We start from the raw sequence: 22,309 nt of genomic DNA, 5'->3' as shown, positions 1-22,309 counted from the left end.
TTTTCTGGCATTGGGTAAGAGCGTGAGGTCAGTGAAAAGGTTTACAAAGTCCTTGTCAGCCCAAACAGACAGCAACAGTGAGAGCTCCAGGCTCCCAAGTTAGGGCAAACTCCTCTGGAACATCTAGTATTTGGGTGGGGGTCTGCCTCCTCTACCAAATGGTCACTGGTGTGAGAGAGGTCACAGCTTTTCCCTTCACCTGGCATCATCACTGCTAAATTTGTCATATCACATTTGGGCACAGCTCTTTGGTCCACCTAATTGTAATGACTGAGGGTGACAGAACACCTGAAATAAAGCACAGAAACATACCAAGTCCTACGAAAGGGTGCTGGAAAGTGAGATGTGCCACTAAACATATCACAAAGTGACAATCCTGAAGCTCCTGCTCTCTCCTTATCCACACTTCAGTCATTAATCCACAATAAAAAATCCCAGCAGTAGTCATTCTGAGTTCTTAATCTATACTTGCCACTCTGTTAGATATTTAGAGAATACAGGTTTGAATTGCTTGATCAATAATAATCACTGCCCCACCATTTCCATGTGGCCACCATTAGCTTCACTGGTTCACTCTCCTTATAGATAGACCACTACCCAATGTTCTGTGACTTTGCCCAGGATCAGAGCCAGGCTAGCCAGCCAGTAATTACCCAGACATCCCATTGACTACTGCACATACTGGAACAATGCTGTAGTTTTGGATTACCTGGCACCAGGCTATGTTTGCAGGGGAAGTCAACCAAGATCTTTAAGAGCTATTAGCAATTTTAGATGCCTCAAGTTCTGGATATGCAAAGCAAGACATTTAGCCTCTCAGAGTGGTGTGTCTATCACCATTTGAAAATGTGCCGGAGTCTGAGTATCCAAATTCCAGACCTGGGGTAGTGAAGCTCCCAAACACAGGCTAGTGAACAAAATAGAAGTATTTGAGCTTTGTTGATGTTGCAAGTGATGGCTAGAAAATGGTATTTAGAGGTTTGTTTTTAGGAATTGGCTTGTAGTTAAAGTAGATATGCATTAGAACAATGGTCCAGGGCAATGGCAAGGATTAATTGATTTCTAAAAGCCAGTTTTGTGACAGTTTCCTCAAGGCCCTCTATGTGTGACAGGCAAGCAGCAAGCTGACACACAGGCTGGGAAATTGAAGATGTGTACCACACTGTTCCATAAAATGAGATAAGGTGGCAGTAGGTCACAGTGCCCAACTTCAGTGCCCTTTACATCACCTCTTTACATCAGTCACATCTGGGATTTCCATTTTTGGGGAACAGACCAAATTAAGAGAAGACCCAGAAAGAACAAAATTAGGATGTGTGCATGTGATGGGTTTGTGAATCAAAGGGATATGCTGACACGACAAAACATGGTCAGTATGACAACCACAGAGAAACCAGTCAGTGATGCCCACAGAGGAAGAGTCATCAGAAGGAAAAATTAATACAAAAGGAGGGATTTCAGAGTGGCAAAGGGTCCTCGAGAAGGGAACCCGAAGCCACCATGGGCAGAGGGCATACCACCAGCCCATCTCACGCACCGCACTGAGGGAGGTGGGCCTTGGCCTCCAACATCCAAGCTGCTGACATTCAAAAAGAAACTTCAGAGTGAAGCTTGTGTATTGGCCAGAGATACCTTCCCTTGAATGACAGCCCTGGGACTGGTAGATAGAGAATTGTTTGCAGTGTTCTTATCTGCTATTACTGTGTATCAATAACATTTGACTATTGCTGAATGGAAAGGTCATGGTTGGTCTGAGGGTTTGTGGTCCACTCAGAACAAGGTATCTGGGTTATAAATCTAGTGCCAACAGCAGGTGTCTTCTGGTGTGCCTGAACTTGATAATAAATGACTCTGCCGTGCATTATATAAAGGAGCACTGCTGCACAGGATTACTCTAGTGCCTGAACAACCCAACAGAGACAGGTAGGTGACCTTTATATCAAGACTGTCATTTATTCATGTCCTGACTGCCTTTCAGGGAGGAATTATCCTGCCAGACAGTCTCTTCAGAGCCTCCTTCACATCCTTGTTTCTCAAACTGTAGATGAGGGGGTTCAGCATCGGGGTGACAACTCCATAGAACACAGCAACGAGCTTGTCCTGGTCAGCAGAAGATTTGGACGGAGGCTGCAGGTACATGGACATGGCCGTGCCATAGAATATAGTGACCACAGCCAGGTGGGATGCACAGGTAGAAAAGGCTTTGCTTCTGCCCTCGGTTGAGCGGATGTGCAGCACAGCCAGCCCAATGCGTATATAAGTCACCAAGATGAAGGCAAAGGGCACCAGGAGTGTCAGGACCCCACTAGTAAACATGATCCCCTCATAGACATGGTTTGGGGAGCAAGCCAGCTTCAGCATGGCCTGCACCTCACAGGTGAAATGATTGATGACGTTGGGCCCACAGAAGAGATCTTTCAGCATCATGTTTGGGATGAAGGTGAGCAAAAAGGCACTGAGCCATGCAGTGGCCGCCAGCTGGATGCAGACCTTCCAGCTCATGATCAGAGAGTAACGCAGGGGATGGCAGATGGCCACAAAGCGGTCATAAGCCATGGTGGCCAGCAAGAGGCACTCCGTCATCCCCAGGAAGACAGAGATGCACATCTGGGAAAAACACTTGTTGAAAGAAATGGTGGGTCTTTCTGCAAAGCAGTTTGCCAGCATCTGTGGTGCAGAGCTGGAGGAATAGCAGATGTCGAGGAGGGAGAGGTTGCTGAGGAAGAAGTACATGGGAGTGTGGAGTTGGTGGTCAACAGCTATCAACAGCACAATGAGGCTGTTCCCCATCACTGTCACTATGTAGACTATCAACAGCAGCCAGAAGAAGGTAGTCTGTGCCTCAGGGTGATCAGAGAGTCCTACAAGGGTGAACTCCATCACCAGTGTTGCATTGTCTCCAACCATGATGTTACCCAGGACACACCTGCTCATCACCTCTTTACATCCATCACTGACAAGATGAGGAGAAAGGACTGTCTTAAACAGCACCATGAAGGAGAGCCTAGGATCACAAAGAGAACAGTTGGTCCAGCACATTGAATACCAGCTGTGTGGCTAGCCAGCTCTGGGTGTGTGATCCTCACCTAGCCCCTACCCCCTATTTGGAAAGCTACTATGATGCCCAATTCAATACTTGTCCTGTAGATAGATGGTGGTACATTCCCCATGATCTTCAACTTGCAAATAAAATACCCTTATGCACTTTACTATCTTCTGCTTTTTTGGACTTGCAAGACCCAAATGGGATCCATTTTTCTTTTTTTTTAAAGAAATAATAAAATTAAAAAAATATGTATAGCCCTTTTAAATTGACTGAAATCAGATTTTCACCTGTATATTCAAGTATTTATCTCTAAGAAAGAAGGGGGTTTTGGAAATGTTAAGACTGTCACTACTCCTTCCAATAAGAAAAATACAGAAAATTCCAACTATCTCTGCCACCACTATGCCATGCTGAAACAGTCACTGTTACCGTGTATAGTAAATTGCTCAGGATAGCATCATCTCTGTGAGGCTACAATGATGGGGAAAATCAAACAGGTCATTGGGCTGGGATCAAAAGTGGACTTGGGAGTAAATGACTAACACATATGCTGGTCTGCTGGGATGGCCATGGCCAGTTCTGATCATTGTGGTGGGGAAAAAAGTTATCATTCCAAGACACTCTCTTGCTTAGATTGCAAAGGTTGGGAATCGGGATATGATCCCTCTGTCAAGCTAGTTAGTCATGGGCAGACATAGGGGCTGCAGGGGGTTGCTAAATGCTCTTAATTAAAACCTGTTGTATGGTTCTCCTCACTCATGTATGTCTGTGTTTATCAGACCTGGTGATGATCACTACAATTTTGAGCTATAAACAGTTGTGAATCCATCAGGGCTGTGAGCCAGTCCGTTGACAGGAGACTGAAGGCTGCATAAAGTTTTATCAAGGGTAGAGCAGGAGCTGTCGGTTCCTTACAGGAATGAACATTGTGACAGGGTCTGGCATGATCCCTCACACTACCCTTGGCAAGTAAGACCATAACAAATGGTTCAAGCTTCCTGACAGTCATTCTAGGTTTCTACACTAGGGTGACTGCATTCACAGAGGCCCCCAAACCCACCTTTACAGCTCCTGTTCTACCTACTTGCCATTTGCTTTGATTTTAAAAGCAGTAAAAGAAGGCTAACAAAGCTATAGGGGCCCTAATTTAACAGAACTGTTGACCACAGTCAGCCAAGGCAACAGAGCTCCTCATCAGCCCCTTTTATCAGTCACAGATCTTTGGTCAGGCTCCCCGAGACCCCATCAGATCAATGGCCTTGGCACTTGGTCCGCAAGGCCTGGACATTTGGACCAAGTCCCATCAGCCTAAGCCCATTCTGCTGACTCTTGCTGCTAGAGGGATCTGGGCCAGATTCTCAGCCGGAGGAGCTGAGGCACCTGCAGGAATGTGTGGAAGGCGAAGGTCTGGGCTTTTCCTCCTAATTGCTATCTCTCCTTTTCACACCCATGGAATGAGGGGTGGGATATGGAAGGTATTGTAGTAAGAGACTCCTTTGGAAGTGTCCCAAGAGAAGTCCTTGTCTAGCGCTGACAGCCAGCCCTGAGCTCTCTGCCTTCCCTGCCTCCTTAGCACCAAATAGAGCAATCCCAGTGCAGATCGTGTACCCTCAGTAATTCTCTCCAGGTTTTTTCCCTGAGTCTGGTGTCAGGCATTCTGCACATGGAAACCTGGCTCTGTCATGGCTCTAACTGAGTGGTCAAATGTAGCAGGGCTTACTATGTATGCGTGGCCTTTCCACAGAGCCCTGGCAACTTTGTCACTAGATCTACTTGTTCACAAATGTTCCTCAGAAATTTATGCTGATGGTTTAATTGGGATTCCCCCTATGAAAACCTTGATTGAATAACTGGCTTTGATTTACATGCTACCACTTTACCAAAGGTTCGGGGTAGGTTATGTTAAGAAAAAACAAATGAAAAACCAGGAGAACAAACAAGAATAAAAGCAATAGAGATGGTTGTTGGAACTGTCCATTTCCATAGACCTGGGCTTATGAAATTCCACACTATTGTGTTTTTCAGGAAATGTAAATGGGTAAATAGAAACCTTTCAGCAATGCCTACATACCTTTTTGTCACTGTTACTGGAAGCCATTAGTTTTCAAAGCAGAGCAGGCAACTGTGCAGGGAAAACAAAAATGATTCTCCTGTCTGCCATCACACTATGCGTAGAACCCGGAAATGGAAACCCTTGTGCAAGTTGTAAAAAAGAAAATCCCACTCTTACCTTTCCTTTCCCTCTGCCTACAGGCAGCAGAACTGTAATAGCATGAACATGGACTGAGGGGTCCTGAGAGCTTCTGGTCAGCAAATCATCCAAGAATTAATTGAGTGGATCAAGGAGAAATTGTCACTGGGCTCCCACATTTACTGCTACTCATCTGCAGAAGCAAAAGATGGCCTCCTGGCCTGTGGTAGGGAGGATGGAGCCAGATGACTGCTTGGACAGTATTGGATTCACCGAGCTCATCTCTCCTGAAGCAGCAATTGTTACTCCAGGCTCAGAAAGGGCTTGGAAGCTGGAAGCTGAATCCACTGCCTTTATCCAATGGTAACACCAAGAGACACCTGCAAAAAGTATTGAGGGTCCCTAGACGAAAGGATACCCTGAAGCAGCACTGTGTGCAGCACCTTGTTTTGTGCAGTAATGGTAGTTGCTCATTGTTTAGAGGTTTATGTCAGGAAGTGGGTCAAACCTAACTACAATGCCCCGCTAAGAAAAGGGGTTTCACTGCAGAAGAGCTCCAGAAATGAATTACCTGTAAGAGGAGTTGGAGACTTGGATGTTCTGTGTAAAGATCTGTCTTGAAGGAGCCTTAGCTCTTGCCTTCTGCCGTGAACATGCTCCATTAATATCAACTCTGCTGGATCCTGGTGCTCATGGTCTGTGTATATGGCATCCAGTCTTGGTATTATGCATTTACAATATGTCCTAGTAGGTCACACTGCTCCTGACAGTTCAAAGGATTGAGGAGGGCTCAAAGGATTGGTGGCTAATTGTACCATGTGGGAATCCTTCACTGCAGTTCAGACACAAGGCCTGCATGGAGTCTTGGTCACTAATTGCACCCTAAGGAGAGAGACGCAGGAATCAATGATGTAGTATTTGAACAGGCTACTTAGAGACCTTGTGGAATCTCCATCCCTGAAAATTTTCAAGAGCAGATTGAACAGATCGTTGGCTGGGATATTTTACTTGGGGAGGATCCTGTCTTGAGAAGGGGCCTGGAATAGATGATCTTGTGAGGACCCTTCCAGCCAGACTTTTTATGATCATATGTAACTCAAACCTACCCTCCTCCCTTCTCCTGGCTTCTGTGAGTGATTGTAGCACCAAGGGGTTATTGACGCAGAGACTTTCCAAACGTGCCATGAGCAGCCCCACTTCAAGCAGGTTGCTGAGGTTCTCTTTGAAGGAGACTGGAGCAGGGCTGGGTGGAAAACCTCAAACCAGTTTTGTAAACAGTTCTGAGTTTTCCAGATTTGTTCTTGTTCTGAGGTAGAAGCTGCTCCTGGCCTGAGGGCCCCCTGGAAGGGTGACAGAGAGTCTCTGGAGGGTTTTCTTCTAAGTAATGTTGTATAAGCATTAAAACATCACTGAAAGAATGTGCAGGAGGACATCCTGCTACAGCCTTGAACCTGGGGCTTCAATGACTGTCAAGTAACAACTCATCACAGTTTGCCACCATCTCAGCACATGAACAGCTGCAGGTGACCAAAACTATTCAACAGATCCTGGCCACACACCCACTCTCTGCCATCAGAGTGGCCAGCTGGGGTCAGATGACCTTTCAGCCCTTCCAAGTATAGTCTCCTAACTTGGAAGAGGAAAGGTCTAGATAGCTATGTTTCACCTTATATTTAGGTTGCTGCACCATTTGTTTGGGCCACTACTGGCTCTCTAATGGAGTCTCTCTGGCTTACCTGATCCAGCCCATGGACCCTGAGTTTGGCCTTACCCCTTGGTTCTCTGAACCAACTCTGGTTTGACTTCCTAATCCCTGACCTGGCTGGTTTTCTGACCCGGTGTTCTGCCTCACCCCCTGAATCTCTGACTCATTTCCTGGGATGGATCTTCTGGCTTTTTACCCCCTGGCACCCTAGCTCCCCTACATGCAGACTGTGCACACTCCCTTTGGATCTCAGTTGCTTCTTCTGACCCTGGGTGATCCCCATACCTGGGTGCCCATGACCTGGCCTGACAGTGGGGCTCACTGCTTATCTCACTGATAAGACTCTATATCATTGCTTATATCACTGGAACATATGACCACCTCAGGTGAGAGAGTCAGCCAGGAGCCACTGCAAGAGTAGGACACCCAGGGCACCTCCAGCTTCCAAGGTGAAATGCTCCCCTTCCTCTTCCAGCTCCATTGAGAAATCCACCTCTCCCCATCCCAGCCACCCAGTGTGTGCCCCTCACACCCCAAATACACTGGAAAGGAAGAACTTCAGGGCTCCATTATCATGTTTATTATCACATCCTAATTTACAATTTACAGTGCTTTTTAACTAAAAGAACATGCCTTAAAAGGTCATTTCTCAAGGCATGGATTTTTATTTTTAACCCCCTAAATGCCACCCCATTGTTACATAAAATACATTTCCCCAGTCCCCTTCAGGGTGGTCTCTGCAGATCATGTCCGCAAGGCGTTGTCTACAACATGGTGGCTGCAATGAGTCTGGGTGGAGACAGGACCAAGCTCATTTGCTACTCGTGCTCCACCAACCAGTGTCCACAAGCATGCTTCAAAACTGGAAACATACTACAGAGACCCTCCTGCATCAGTGCTTTCTTTAGAGACCACTGTCTTCAGCATATCCAAGAGCTGCTGCTAGGAACAAGCTTGACCAGACTCCCCAGCAGATTGCTGGGTAAGTAGTGCATCAACAGGCAAGGACAAGGCATGCTGGGCCCTGTTCTCTTCATGACCAACCCCATGCCTCTGAGTAGATAGGCCCAAAATGACAAGCTCATCTTACAACTACATGAAGTCTGCACATTATCACAGAGACTGCTGTAGTGCACACACTCTTGTGACTGCAAGTCTTAGACCCTGCAAGTCTTAGACCCCAGCCTCCAAGACTGGAGTGTTCACTATTTGAAAACATGTCTTAGGCTGGGTCCCCAAAGAATAAGCACTTAGTGGAAATCATGGCCTTTACTATTTTATTATAGCCCCAGAGATAGTAAAGCTACCTATCATGGCCCAGTGGATGCCCTGGCAGAACATGACCTTTGTTGATGTTGCAAGTGGTTTCCGGTGTGGCACGAGCTGAATAATGTAGCAGTGTATACAGCATCACTTTATGGCCTGAATAACCCAACAGAGACAGCTGGAAGAACCTCTCACCGGGAGCATCATTTATCCATGTCCTGACTGTCTTTCAGGGAGGGATTTTCCTGCCAGACATTCTCCTCAGAGCCTCCTTCACATCCTTGTTTCTCAGACTGTAGATGAGGGGGTTCAGCATCGGGGTGACAACTCCATAGAACACAGCAACGAGCTTGTCCTGGTCAGCAGAAGATTTGGACGGAGGCTGCAGGTACATGGACATGGCCGTGCCATAGAATATAGTGACCACAGCCAGGTGGGATGCACAGGTAGAAAAGGCTTTGCTTCTGCCCTCGGTTGAGCGGATGTGCAGCACAGCCAGCCCAATGCGTATATAAGTCACCAAGATGAAGGCAAAGGGCACCAGGAGTGTCAGGACCCCACTAGTAAACACGATCCCCTCGTGGACATGGTTTGGGGAGCAAGCCAGCTTCAGCATGGCCTGCACCTCACAGGTGAAATGATTGATGACGTTGGGCCCACAGAAGAGATCTTTCAGCGTCATGTTTGGGATGAAGGTGAGCAAAAAGGCACTGAGCCATGCAGTGGCTGCCAACTGGACACAGACCTTCCAGCTCATGATTAGGGGGTAGCGCAGGGGTTGGCAAATGGCCACAAACCGGTCGTAAGCCATGGCAGCCAGCAGGAGGCACTCTGTTACCCCCAGGAAAAGAGAGATGCACATCTGGGCAAAACATCTAACGAAGGAGATGGTAGGCCTGTGGGCATAGCAATGGGCCAAGGCCTGTGGCACAGTACTGGAAGTATAGGAGATATCTAACACAGAGAGGTTGCTGAGGAAGAAGTACATGGGAGTATGGAGGTGTGTATTCCTCTGGATCAACAGGACCAGCAGACCATTTCCTACCAGCGTCATCAAATATACGACCAGCAACAGCCAGAAAAAGATAGCTTGGGCCCAAGGGTGATCAGAGAGTCCCACCAGGATGAACTCTGTCACTGAAGTTTCATTGCTTCCTCCCATGAGTCAGGAGAAATTCACCTGCAAGAAAGAAAAGAAGAAAGAAAGAAAGTTGTAGTAGGTAAAATAACTAGTGCGCAAAGGGCAGTGCTCTGAATGGCACTGTTCACTATTATAATGTTTCAAGTTCAAACTCTAAATCCCAGTTAGAAGCCCTGATTTTCATATGTGGAGTCTGTATCTTATGCTAGCCCTACAAAGATGTGATTTTTTTCCTTTAGGTTATGTCTTGCCTAGGATAAGGCAAGCAGTTCCCTGCATTTGAATCAAGGTATAAATGCAGGCTCTTGCACACCAGCAAAGGTGCTTGATTGCTACCACAAAGAAATATGAAGTTCTACCAACGTCAGTGAAAAGAAGGCCAATTCTATGGAACTTGGGATATCTGATATCATAATCTCAGTGTGCAAGGTCCAAAGTTTGCAGGAATTATATGGGAGCATAGGATTGTCTGCATCCTCTGGAATTATTTAGTCCAGTTTCCTGCTGTTGTAGGCATGCCAAATCTTATGCTGCTTGTGAGTGAAGGTGAAGTAAGATCTGAGGTTTGAGAAAACCTTAATTAATGCCCCAATAGTGAGATTTCTGGTTTATGAAAAGTTTTGTTTTCTCAGTTTGTTTCATTTAAAGTTGTACTGAAACCAACAGTTTCTCATCTTGTCTCCTGTAGACACAAAGAACTGTTATTATCATTTTATTAAAAAAAAATTATGCATTTGTTTTTAACTGCCTCCTTCATCTTTTCTTCTCCAGACTAAATAGTCCCAGTTCTTTCAATTATGACTCAGTGTAGCACGACATGTAGCCACGAGGCAGCCATGATGACCCCTGTTAGCTGTGCAGCCGCTGTCTGGGTCCAGCATGCTGCCAACCCTTCCTTTTGATCTGTCACCTGCCACATCTTGCTCTTATTGAAGGTTATATAAGGGAGGCTGCCTGTCAGCTCTGAGTGAGCCTGAGCCTGTGCCAATCACCACTGCGACCCTCCTAGGTCCCCTCAGTTCAACATCCTGTGCCCTCAAGCTAATAGGCCCTCTTGGCCTGTATGCACCTCTGCTGGGCACCTGTTGCCTTTAGACTTCATTGCGTGGCTCGGTACCTCCTCTGTACCATGCCACAAGCCTCATGGGTGTTCTTTCTTTGTAAAATTGCGTAGCTGTGCGCTCATCCCCCTTGGGCCTTCACCCCCTCCAGGCCCTTTCACCACCCCTTCTCTGGGCTCAAGGACCCTCTATGGTTTCAAAATAAGACAAAGGTCATCTGCCTGTACAACCCTGACTTGCTCTGCCCAGGCACTTGCCTCTGCTCCCAAGCCTGCAGTGTTGTTAATATTCACTCCAGACCCTTTAGGAGCCCTGCTGCCAGCGCCTCCTCACCTTGTGGCTGTCAGGGAGAGACTGCCCAACTGGCTCAGGCTCTGAGCTTATATATGTCCAGCCTGAGCCCTCATCTGGTGAGGTGAGTTTCTCATTAGCCCCCTGTGTCATCTGCAAGCAGCCTCACAGGCTGATATCCTCCTTAAAGGAGCAGCATGTCCCAGTATCCTGCTACACTCATAAATCATGCTTCCTACTTTTTTCATCATTTTTTTTGTTCTCTGCTAGACTTCTAATTTGTCCACATCTTCCCTGAAGTGTTGTGCCCAAAACTGGACAACATACTCCAGACGAACATTGAATACAATAGAAGAATAACTTCTGTGACTGTCATGTGGCACTTCTATTAATACATCCTATCCTTTTTTGCGACGATAGCACACTTTTGAACCATATTTAGTTTACAATCCATTAATAACCCCCAGGGCCCTTTCTGTGCTACTGCAGTCTACCCAGTGGGAGTTATAATGGATTGCAGACCCAAGAGGAACCCCATTTGATAACTTTTCACAATTAGACATTGAGCTGTTGATGATTTCTTTAGTGTACTAATGAGAATGGCATGACTAACAGTGTTGAAAGTCTTGCTAAACACTGGATATATCACATTTACTGCTCTTCCCCTATCCATAAAGTCTATCATCTTGTAATAGAAGGAAATCAGATTGATTAAGCATGATCTGCTCTTGATAAATCCCTATTACCTGTTCCTGATCACCATTTTATCCTCTAAGTGTTTGGAAACAGATACTAGAATCTTTCCAAGTTAAACTGACTGGTCTGTGATTCCCTGGATTCTTCTCCTGCCCTTTTCCAGTCATCTGAGACCTTATCTGACCTCCATGAATTTTCAGAGAAAATAGCTAATTGCTCTGCAATTTCCTTCTATGCATTCTGTGAGTGCTCTAGAATGAGTCTTATCTGGCTGTGCTGACTTTGATATATCCAGCTTGTCCAAAAATGTCTAACCTGTTTTTCCTTACTCAAGGCTGATTATCTCCTCCCCTTTCCTTGCTGCTAACTGTTCTTGTCATCTGGTAGCTGACTTCTTTGTGAAGACTGAAGTAACAGAAGGCATTAAATACTTCAGCCTTGTCAGCATCATCCATTATTAGGTTCCCCTTCCCATTCAGTAAGGGACCTACACTTTCCTTGGTCTTCTTATTCTGCTACCAGTCTTGATACCTGCAACTGCCCTGAACAAGAGGAGGCTTTGTTTTCATATCCACATGATAGTAAGGCTTATCTGAACTACTTTTAAAGCACTTTCATAACCTCACTTTAGAAACCAAATTAAAAGGAGCAGAAAGTCTCTTCTTGTATGTGCAACCACACCAGGTGCATCAAGTCAGAAGTATTTCTAGGCCATCATAGTAGTATGAAAATTACGTGTGGAAAAGAGTAAAAAAAAGCTTTTTGTTATTTTTAAGGCCATTCAATACCCAAGAAAGATACTAGCCCAAGATTTTTACTCTGCTTTGTATATAAATTAATCAGGGGGTTGGACAAGATGATATATGGAGGTCCCTTCTAGCCCTACCTATCTATGATTTTATGGTACACGCGCACACACACACACACACACACACACACGATTATAGACATAGTTGACATATATATATATATATATATATATATATAGTTATATATAGTTATATATAGTTATATAATATAAAACAACAACAATAACTGTAGTGACAGTGAAGTTTACATCTCCATAAATACTTAAAGGCTGGAAATCAGAAGTTACAGGCAAAGCCTCCTTTGGTCTTCTCTACCCTGACAGCACTATTACGCTTCTGATAGGTTCAAAAACTCTCACTTCTGTCACCAACCAATCTGGAACAAGAATAGGTATTCCAGCTTCATCTGTCCCTTACTCTTTACAATGTCTTAAGGGTGACCTCACAGCAAAGTAGACTTATCCATGGATGGCCTATGTTATCAGCTTATGGGGTCAGAGTTAAAATTTTGACTTAATGCAAGTTTGGTGAATTTGGGGGGAAGCTTTTTGGAATTGAAAGCTGATGGATGAAATCCTGTCTCCTTTGAAGTCAATGAAAGAACTCCCAGTGATTTCACAGCATAAGATTTCATTCTGTGAATCTGCTCTTTCTCTTGATTTTATACTGCTATAATGGTCAGACTTCATCTGGCATAAAGATAATCTTGAGAATCCTAAATGAGAAGCAAAACAAAGTTGTGGGACTGGAGGAGAAATACAGGATCCTCAACTCTTTATGTGTGAAGTAACAAGGTCCCTGAAGTCATGGTGTCACCAAAATCATACACTGAAGTCACAAAGTCACCAAAGTGATTATGCAGATCAAAATCTAGGGAAATCCAGAGAAACTCTGCACCAGAAATACATCACATAGTCAAAACCTGGTATGGAGAGATGACACAGCTGGCATCTCTGGAGAGAGTCATGTTTTGCAGGCATAACTACTTTGACAGGTCCGGTACAGTTTGGAAAGATTTCTTAAAATATTTTGGTAAATACACTATTATTCCTTGCACATTTCTTTATTTCTTCTTCTATTCCTCCTCTTTCCTCCTTCCTTTCTTTTCTCTCCTTTTATTCTATTTCTTTCTTTTCCCTCTATTTTCCCAGTTACTGATTACTGATTTTGACAGCCATGTACATAGTTGAGGTTGATATGGCTACTTGATCTATATGTATTTCTGATCTTTGTGTTGCATTAAAAATCAATATTTAAAAAAAGGAAATGCATCATATAGAACAACAGAAACTTACTTTCTTACTTTCGTTTTCATGCCAGGTTTCAAAGGATTCTCTTTATATCTTAACACAGAACTGCTGAATAAGAAAATGACAAGTTATCAGTAACTGATCTATTCCTAATATTAAAAAACAAGCAACATAATTCACCCTCACTTGATTAAGAAAACATGATATTGTTATTCATTTCTGACAGACTTGTTTTAGTCATACTTTAAGTAAGAGTCCATTTATAAATGTTTATAAAAGATTACTAGATATTTTTAATAAGTGCTTAATCAGTTATTATAGATTCCAATCAATTCCAGTGAGGTAATAGTTATAACTACCTATAACTAAAGCCCACTCCTGATGTGTTCATTATCATCTAAATAGCACATTACTCATGGATAACTCATTTATATTAAGATCAGTTGAGCACTTACTAACTATTGATACTATAACATTGTAAACATAGCTTCTATAATGATCGCAAACAGAATACAAGTCTACTAAAAGTGCCATTCCTATATGTTGATTATTATGTGTGACCTGCACAGTCTTGGCAAAAGACTGCATTGCTAGGTCCTTGTCCCTTCAGCAATGAATAACTGCAACTTGTCAGAGCTAAATATTCAGCTAAGCTCATTGCAAAGGAAACTTCTAAGAAATTCATTGGTGCATTCTCCCTGAGTCAGCTGTCGCACACTCTCCAAGTCAGTTCCCATGGGGACACTTCCTGAAATTGAAACTAATTGCAGCAGAACAGAGGAATGCCAAGAGTGAGATTGTCCTTCCATACCCAAGACTAGGGGCTATTCTGAACCCACTGACCACAGTTGCTGCTTGCTGAGGAGCACAGAGGGAGGCAGTGTCCTGCTACACCCTCTGAAAGCTGCTACTGGAAATTCCCATGACATGCAGGAGAGAATACTCAGAAATAAAGTAGCCACCTTGATAGGGTGTTGCATGCATACTAAAACCCTCCCTAATGGGATGGGGTGACATCCAGAATGCCTGTTTGTCACCTATTCCTCTGGACATTGAAGATGGCCAACAACATTGAACAGTGTGCCCCTAGCGTAAGTTCCTAGGGCATGTTTCCCTAAAGTCCCAAGTAGTGGGTCCACTGCAGCCCCTGCTCCAAATTCAGCTCTCTTTCAATGGAACATAGCTAAAAATATAAGACTCCTCTCTTCATCTCCAAGGATACAATCATTCAAACATAAGCAACTAGAATGAAAATGGGGCCATGTCCCCTACAGGCACCTTAAACTCATGCCCCTGGTTTGTTGACATCTGTCATGGTTCTGTGGCATAAGGGTGCTGGCATGAGCATAATGGAGCTTCCTATGTGGGTGCTGTTTTCAGAGAAAGGAAACCTAAGAGTCCTGTCTATTCTGTCTCTGAGGAGGCATCAGAAAGGAGACCAGCTAGGTCTTGATGCACTTAATTTGCCACTGCATTATAAATGTATTACAAATATGACTGACCTTTAGCACTTAATGATGGCAGAGGAGAGTTCCTCCTGGAAGCCTATCCTGGGGCCATATAACCAGAAGCACTGGATTGGGCATTTGCCATTGCTCCATGCTGTTTCTCTTGGGCATCCCATGGCCCATGTGACTATTTATATTCCATACTGTTAATGGAAAGGGACTTGACTGAAAAGCAACAGTATTGGTGTCCTTTTGTGAAGACCTAGTTGCACATAACCAGTAGCACAACTAGAGTGGGGAGAGAGGGATCCAGCCCTGAGATGACTCACTGACTTAAAGATGGTACTGTTATGCTACCACACACCCCTAGCTATTCCCCCAACCCCCACCCCTGGGGGCCTTTTCCATGGCAGGGACAAGCCTGACATCAGAAACCAGGCAGGTACAGCCCTATCTTCCATAGTGTATTTGTAGGGGAGAATGGTGAGCATTAATTCACTCCTCCAGGCTTTGCCACAAGAGATACTGCCCTGCACTCAGAAGCATATTAGGTGGTTGGGGGAAAGTGACTAAGGCATCAGGAGCAGCTGATGGAGTCTTAGCTGCCTGGGCTACTGTACCAACATGCAGCAAATCTACCCTCCACTACAGCAGCCAAGCTGACACTTTTACAGCAGGAGCTGCAGCAGCTGCCACCTGACCTCAAAGAGTAGGGGCAGATAAGATACCACTCCCCTTCCTGCTCTCCAGTGGTCAGCAAAATCCCCTTCCTCCCCTACCAGCCCCCTCCACTTCTCCCCTGGGTGTTGAAATATCTTGCTATGCCTTTGCACATAGCTCAGCAGACATAACCATTTTAAAATCACTTGTACCCAAGGGTCCAAAAATAGCTGGTTGGGAAGATCTTTGGCCTGCTGATATTCATTTTGGATAAATCTTGGAATACAAGAGAAATTCCAGAAGACTACAAGAGTGCTAATGTTGTGCCAATAGTCAACAAGAGCAAGAGGAATCACCAGAGTAACTATAGACTGGTTGCCTTGACATCAGTCACAGACAAAATAATGGAAATGCTGATACAGGATACAATTAATAAATAATTAGAGAATCATAATATTGGGCCAAACTAAGATTGCTCACCTAGGTACCTAAGTGGATTTTGAAAAAAAATAGCCATCTGTCACAAAAAGAGATTCCAAGGAACCCTGCTCCTTTAACTGCAAAACTTGTTAGATGCCTAAATATATTCAGTGTCCATGTTTGGATCATAGTTTCCTAAACACAGACTTTCTTCATTAGCCAAAGCTTCCCAGTATGATAATATAGGTGCCTAGTTCACATTTAAGTCCCCACTGGTGTCTGATCTGATAGATATCATCTCAACATGCCAAAGACACATCAGCATTGCTGAGGTTAGGACAAAGCAAAGCAGCCATTGCCACTTTCACTCAACAACACTGGACAGAAGGTATGGCACAACATTTGCTCAAGAACCCCATTATTGTAACAACCACTCAGGAAATGCAAAATGTGGGGTGTAAACCCTCTTCAGACAGATAAAGTCAAACCCAATCTCTTTATTCCCCACCTGCCAGAATATAAAATAGTTGGGAGGAGCATCCTCCCCCCTTTTTGTTGATGCTGGACCATGGTACACCAAGAATTCAAGTGTCTTAGGATAATATGAATATCAAGTAAGAGGTAGTCTGACTGTAGTCTAAGGCCTGTGAAAGGGAAACCTGGGTTCTGATCCTTAGGACTAGTGTGTATGATGTACTTTACATAAAACAGTAATGGATAAAAACAGGAACAGATCTGGGTAATTGAGTATAGTTTCCTGCCCTGTGCTATGAAGACAGGATAGACAGCTTGATTTTCTATTGGCCCCTTTTCCTTCCTGCTTTCATTGCCTGCTCATTTCTACAAATGAAGGCCCTGATTCTGTGAGTCTTTGTAGGTCTGGGTCCTGGTATGACTCAACCTGGTCTTACACTATAGAGGCTAGTTAGAGTATTCTTAATATATCATGAGGAGGTGAGCAGAACAATTCTGGACAATTCTGGAGCAGGATTCAGGTCCATCTCAACACAGCCAAACAACACTACACCGAAATGGATGATTTAGTAGTGAGAATGCCATATCCAGCTGAAATTGCAAAGCAAATCTAACAAGAGGAGTCTAAGGATCATGGCACATGACAGAATTACTGTGGAGAAAAGTGCCCTGGAGTTAACTCCATGGTAAAGCTACTCCAGAATAAAGAGCAGACATACAAACAGCTTTGCTAAATTGGTGGCCCACAGTATATGAATATATATAATAATTACAAACATTAAAAATATAAGAAATAACGATTAATTCCAAGAAAGAGGAAGGAAGACATTGCTTTAAAATATGTATATTAAATTATAACAGTAATGAAATTAATGAAATTAAAATTAAGCAAATTATGTCAATTAATAAAACTAAGCAACTCTAGCTTTTTTGCACATATCACATATCACCAGTGCCCCCTCCTGTAATTTAGCACTAAGAGGTCAGCAGGGTCGAATTGTTATGCAGCATCCCTACCATATTTGACTTGGAATAGTGCATGGAGTAATTTGGATATTTTTGACCTGTCATGTATAACAGTGACGGGAAAGACTGACACCCATCATGTTGCTTTGAGGGAGACAGATTGAGACAATGTGGGAAAACAACCCATCATATGTACAAGGGTCCCGAGTGCTTGACCACAGGGGGGCAGGGAAGTCAGTTTTCATCATGCAAGTACTTATTCTGGGATTGAAATGGATTAGAACACAACCAGTGCACTGGGGTACTGTACAGCAATGTATGATTACTCCTGCATTTTGAGATGTATATTTATCCTAGAGTGGAGTGGCATATAATGGTGTAAGGCTGCGCACCATTTGTCCACTCCTTTTAGTCTGAAAAAAAGCCAGACATACCCTGAAATAAATATGCTCCATGTCATTATCCTAAGGCATGATTATTCTATTACTGAAATTAAATGTAAACCAACTCTATGGCTTTCTAGCTTTCAGTATTATCCTGTGTTTCCAGTTCAGAGAGGTGCTTTCAGCCCTCCCTTCCCCCATCCCCAACCTAAATGTGTTGATCTTTTCCTGATCTAATTCCTCAGATGTGAGTCTTGTGACAATGAAAAAGAGATCACAAATCACACTGACTGGTCATTTCTTGTATCAATAATCCCCAACTTAGTAAAGGACTTCTCTGCTTCAGAAAATATGTGTGCAGACTAAATTAAGCTATGAACATCTCTCAGGCAATGTCACTGCATGTAGGAAACAGGGTCCCTGAGGCTTCAAGAAAAAAACCTCCAAAAAACAATGCATTGTGCCCCAGGGACAAAAGACTCAGATATTTTAGGAAACCCTGAATCCTGATACAGCTTTCTCCCTTCCCCCACATAAGTTAGTTATGGGAGAATGGTATGCTAGGAAGGAAGCCTTCAGGAGCAGATTTAGGTGTTTGAAGAGGCAAGGGTGGCAGAGACCTCAGTGTTACTGCAAGTGTCACCAGCAGCCAAGACAAGAGGTGTCAAGAGGAGGGGGCTCACTGAGCATGAACTACCCTGTTGAAGGGGGTGTAACCTTAGCACAGCACCCTTCCTGGACCTGCCCCTGGAAGCATTTGGGTTCTATGAAGAATCACAGAGGATATTTGTATCCTATTCTGCTTAAAACAAACCACCAAACTCCAGTGTGGTTTCTGGATGGATTAAGCTCTTTGCTTAAGGGCAGTGAAAATGGCACAACTGGCACCTGACGCATTTGCATTGGTGGAGTCAACAGAGCCAGGGGAACCAGAGGAATAACACAGGTCTCCAGATTGTTGCAAGGTAAACTTCAGGTGTGGCACAGGCAAGGAGAGATGCGGGAACTAGGCAGCCTTCCATGGAGGCTGTTGTATAGACAGCGACACAACTCTCAGTCCTGAGGCTGGGGTCTCATCCGCATCATTGCTTCATTGAAAGCAAGTCATTTCACAGATAGAATCAAATTGCCGCTACATTTGCCTGTATTTGGAAACCAGCAGGCAAAACGCCAAGGCTACTGATTAGTGATTCCTGGTAATTCAGTCTGGCAGAGCAGAGAAACTGAGGATGAGAATTCCTGCATCAGCCCAAGGAAGCTGAGTATTTCAGTTTGCCTCACAACACCACCAGTCAGCTCCTGTAAGGTCACTTTTGTCTCACAGCTGACTGACCTGGGCCTAAACACCAAGGCGAGTCACTTCCCAGCCACTTTCCCTGGGCAGCAGGATGTGAGCTGTCATTGTGGTAGGTTCAGGAGGATGGAACTGTCCTTTTTTTACTGGCTCGTCTTTGCAAGGGGTTTAGAATGGGGCTTTTCATTGTCCAGGGTACAAACCCAGAAGTGGTGCCAGCCTATGTGGGGTGAAAATGGGAATGAAAGTGCCACCAATGCATTGTGCTTCATAGGGCTCAGCTGTGGGCACTTCCAAGGAATCCCCTATTTTGGGATAACTAATTAGGGGCAGACAGAATGGTGATTTGCCAGGAGTTCCCTGCCTCTGTCCCAAGCCAAACTACTCCAGTTTAAGGGAACAATGTAGAGGAGACTCCCCTTCCTCTGCCTTTGCAGCCTGCCACTGCTCATGCAGGGACATTTGTGTGTGCAGGTCTGAGGATGTAGCAAGCTTCCCACTCTACACCTTACTTTGACTCACTAGGATGAAACTCCTTCGATGCTGCCCCCAAGCAGAGAGTCTTGGGGGTGCTCTGCACCACCAAGCCTGGGTGAGGAATGAAATCAGCTGTCACATTCCAGATACTTCATCAGAAACCACACGGGTGGAGATCTCTCAACATCAGGGGACCCATGGTTCTAGTTCCCTCCCCACACCCACAACAAGCATTGCTGCGCAGGTTTTGTGCAAAGGCCATGAGAGCACTGGGAGCCTGGTAGTGACCTCTGCCCATACTACCAGGGCATCTGTACCCACATCATTGCTTACCCCACTGCTGAGACCAGTCTGGATGGACTTGCTTTGTGCATAAACAGTGTGATCTCCACTGGGGACAGTGGCCAGTAGTTACATTGCCACCACACTGATGAGACTCTGGGTTGCTCCAGAATTATTAACACAGGTGTGTACTGCTTCCTTCTCTTTGTGCTAGATATGAGACAATCCAGCACAGCCCAAAGGCTGTGGAAGCATTTGCGTTTAGGAGGAGACCAGACAGGGAAATTTCAGCCTAGACAGTGTTCTCAAGCAGGGGATGGTTGACTGTGCCCTGGGTCAAGAGTGGATTTATCTGCTCTACTAGACCTGTCACTTCTTTCAGGATCCAGGAAGATGATGCCTTCCCAATAGTTACTGGGAAGTGTGGGAGGTGGGAGTGGGTTTTGGGTCTAGCCTGGGTCAAAATAGGCACTAGCTTTAGATGTTGAAGCCAATATGCTCTAGAGTTTCTCACAAATATGTGCCATAACAGGTGTGGGGAAGGGATCTTTGTATCTCCTGAGTCCATTCGGTCCCCTTTGGGATAGCTTAGCCACTTCATTTAGGGTCAGTATGTACTACAACAAGGACACCTACATGGTGAGAGAGAGACAAAGCCCCAATTTCCGTCACTGAATCAATTGTGGACAGGCTTTGTGCTTGCTCATACCCAGATTAGTGATGAGAGGTTGAGGAGTGAGACTCAGCCAGCAGGGTATAAGTGATCAGCTGCTCCAATTTTTGGTGTCTGAGACTGGAACATTGTTACAGGACCTGTTCGTCGGACAACTGCAATGGGAGAATAATGGGTCTGAAGAGGGGAGATCCATCAGTGGTTGAGAGGAGTGAGGTATTCTGTTTTCAGGATTTCATGAGTCTGAGATTCCAGTCCCCTTTCTTCCTCCAGAACCCATCTGTGCTCTGGCACCAGGAGTACAGACCCCCAGCACCCTACAGGTTACAACCCTTGGCTGCAGGGAACCATTCAGGGTGTGTCTGCACTATGGCAGCAGCATGCTTCACCCAAGACAGCCCTTAGGATGGCCTCCTTCCTTGTCCCATTGTCATGTGGCAAGGCTAGAAACTTGGTGGTGAAAGCACTCCTGTGTTCTCTGCAGGAGTTGGTCTCATGCATGCTGGAGAACAAGATCTCATAAGTAGCAGCACAGGGACACCACAAAGTGTCTTCTCCAGCACATGTCCAGATTTGGAACGTGCAAGAATAAGCAGAAGAAAGGGCACACATGGGAATATCATACTTTGGGTGTGCCACTTATCTTGGTGGTGACATGATCACATGACTGGAGCAAGGGGGAATGTCCTGGTCAGGAAGGGGTGCCCTAATGCCTTCTCACCTGCCAAGCTGAGCCTGTGGGCTCAGATCAATCTTCTGGGGCATCCATCATCTGCCCTGTTTTTGCCAGCCTCTCATTCCTTTTCCTTTCCCTCTCCCTACAGGTGAATCCCACACAGTGAAATGGAAAGAGCCAACAAGTCACTGGTGACAGAGTTCATCCTAGTGGGACTGTCCAATTACCCCTGGGCACAGGCCATGTTCTTCTGGCTGCTACTGTTTATCTACCTTGTGACACTGCTGGGAAATGGACTCATCCTGGCCATGATTTGGGCTGACCCACAGCTACACACCCCCATGTACTTCTTCCTCAGCAACCTCTCCTTCCTCGACATCTGCTACTCCTCCATTTCTGCCCCCCAGATGCTGGCAAACTGCTTTAGAGACAGACCCACCATCTCCTTTGCTAACTGCTACACCCAGATGATAGTCTCACTCTACCTGGGAGTGACAGAGTGCCTCCTGTTGGCTGTCATGGCCTATGACCGATTTGTGGCTATCTGCAAGCCCCTGCGCTACCCTCTGATCATGAGCAGAAGAGTGTGTACCCAGATGGTAGTGAGTGCATGGACCAGTGCATTTCTGCTGACGGTGATTCCCACCTTTGCATTTCCACTTCAGTTCTGTGGGCCCAATATCATCAACCACTTCTCCTGTGAAGCTCTGGCTATGCTGAAGCTTGCCTGCTCTGACACCCACCTCAACCTCATTGTGATGTTCTCCAGTGGGGTCCTGACACTTCTCATGCCTTTCACCTTCATCCTTGTGACATACATCCGCATTGGCATGGTCGTGCTTCACATTCGCTCAGCCCAGGGCAGAAGCAGAGCTGTCTCCACCTGCAGTTCTCACATGACTGTGGTCAGTATATTCTATGGTACGGCCATATCCATGTATATTCGCCCACAGGCCAAGAGTGCCTCTGACCAGGACAAGCTCATCGCTGTGTTCTATGGACTTGTCACCCCCATGCTGAACCCCCTGATTTACAGCTTGAGGAACAAGGATGTGCAAAGGGCACTGAGAAAAATGGCTGGCAATAAAATGCTTGTGTAA

General features: G+C 45.1%; 3 protein-coding genes across 3 annotated transcripts; 1 reads left to right on the top strand and 2 right to left on the bottom strand.

Moving 5' to 3' along the window:
• Window positions 1-1,974: 1,974 nt before the first annotated feature.
• Window positions 1,975-2,907, bottom strand: LOC149863929 (olfactory receptor 13H1-like). The gene has a single exon (XM_090049734.1). The coding sequence runs from the start codon at window positions 2,905-2,907 to the stop codon at window positions 1,975-1,977; it is 933 nt and encodes a 310-aa protein (XP_089905860.1).
• A 5,530-nt stretch (window positions 2,908-8,437) lies between these two features.
• LOC149863928 (olfactory receptor 13H1-like) lies at window positions 8,438-9,370 on the bottom strand. The gene has a single exon (XM_090049733.1). The coding sequence runs from the start codon at window positions 9,368-9,370 to the stop codon at window positions 8,438-8,440; it is 933 nt and encodes a 310-aa protein (XP_089905859.1).
• A 12,006-nt stretch (window positions 9,371-21,376) lies between these two features.
• LOC149863927 (olfactory receptor 13H1-like) lies at window positions 21,377-22,309 on the top strand. Its single transcript, XM_090049732.1, has one exon. It carries the CDS (start codon window positions 21,377-21,379, stop codon window positions 22,307-22,309), a length of 933 nt encoding a protein of 310 aa, XP_089905858.1.

Source organism: Crocodylus siamensis, chromosome 5 (genome assembly GCF_052110815.1).
Source record: "Crocodylus siamensis isolate JL-2025a chromosome 5, ASM5211081v1, whole genome shotgun sequence".
NCBI classification, from domain to species: Eukaryota; Metazoa; Chordata; order Crocodylia; family Crocodylidae; genus Crocodylus; species Crocodylus siamensis.
This window is presented reverse-complemented; position numbering and strand designations above follow the sequence as displayed.

Excerpts from the sequence above, each read along its gene's own strand:
- LOC149863927 (XM_090049732.1), top strand. The coding sequence starts at position 21,377 with ATGGAAAGAGCCAACAAGTCACTGGTGACAGAGTTCATCCTAGTGGGA.
- LOC149863929 (XM_090049734.1), bottom strand. The coding sequence starts at position 2,907 with ATGGTTGGAGACAATGCAACACTGGTGATGGAGTTCACCCTTGTAGGA.
- LOC149863928 (XM_090049733.1), bottom strand. The coding sequence starts at position 9,370 with ATGGGAGGAAGCAATGAAACTTCAGTGACAGAGTTCATCCTGGTGGGA.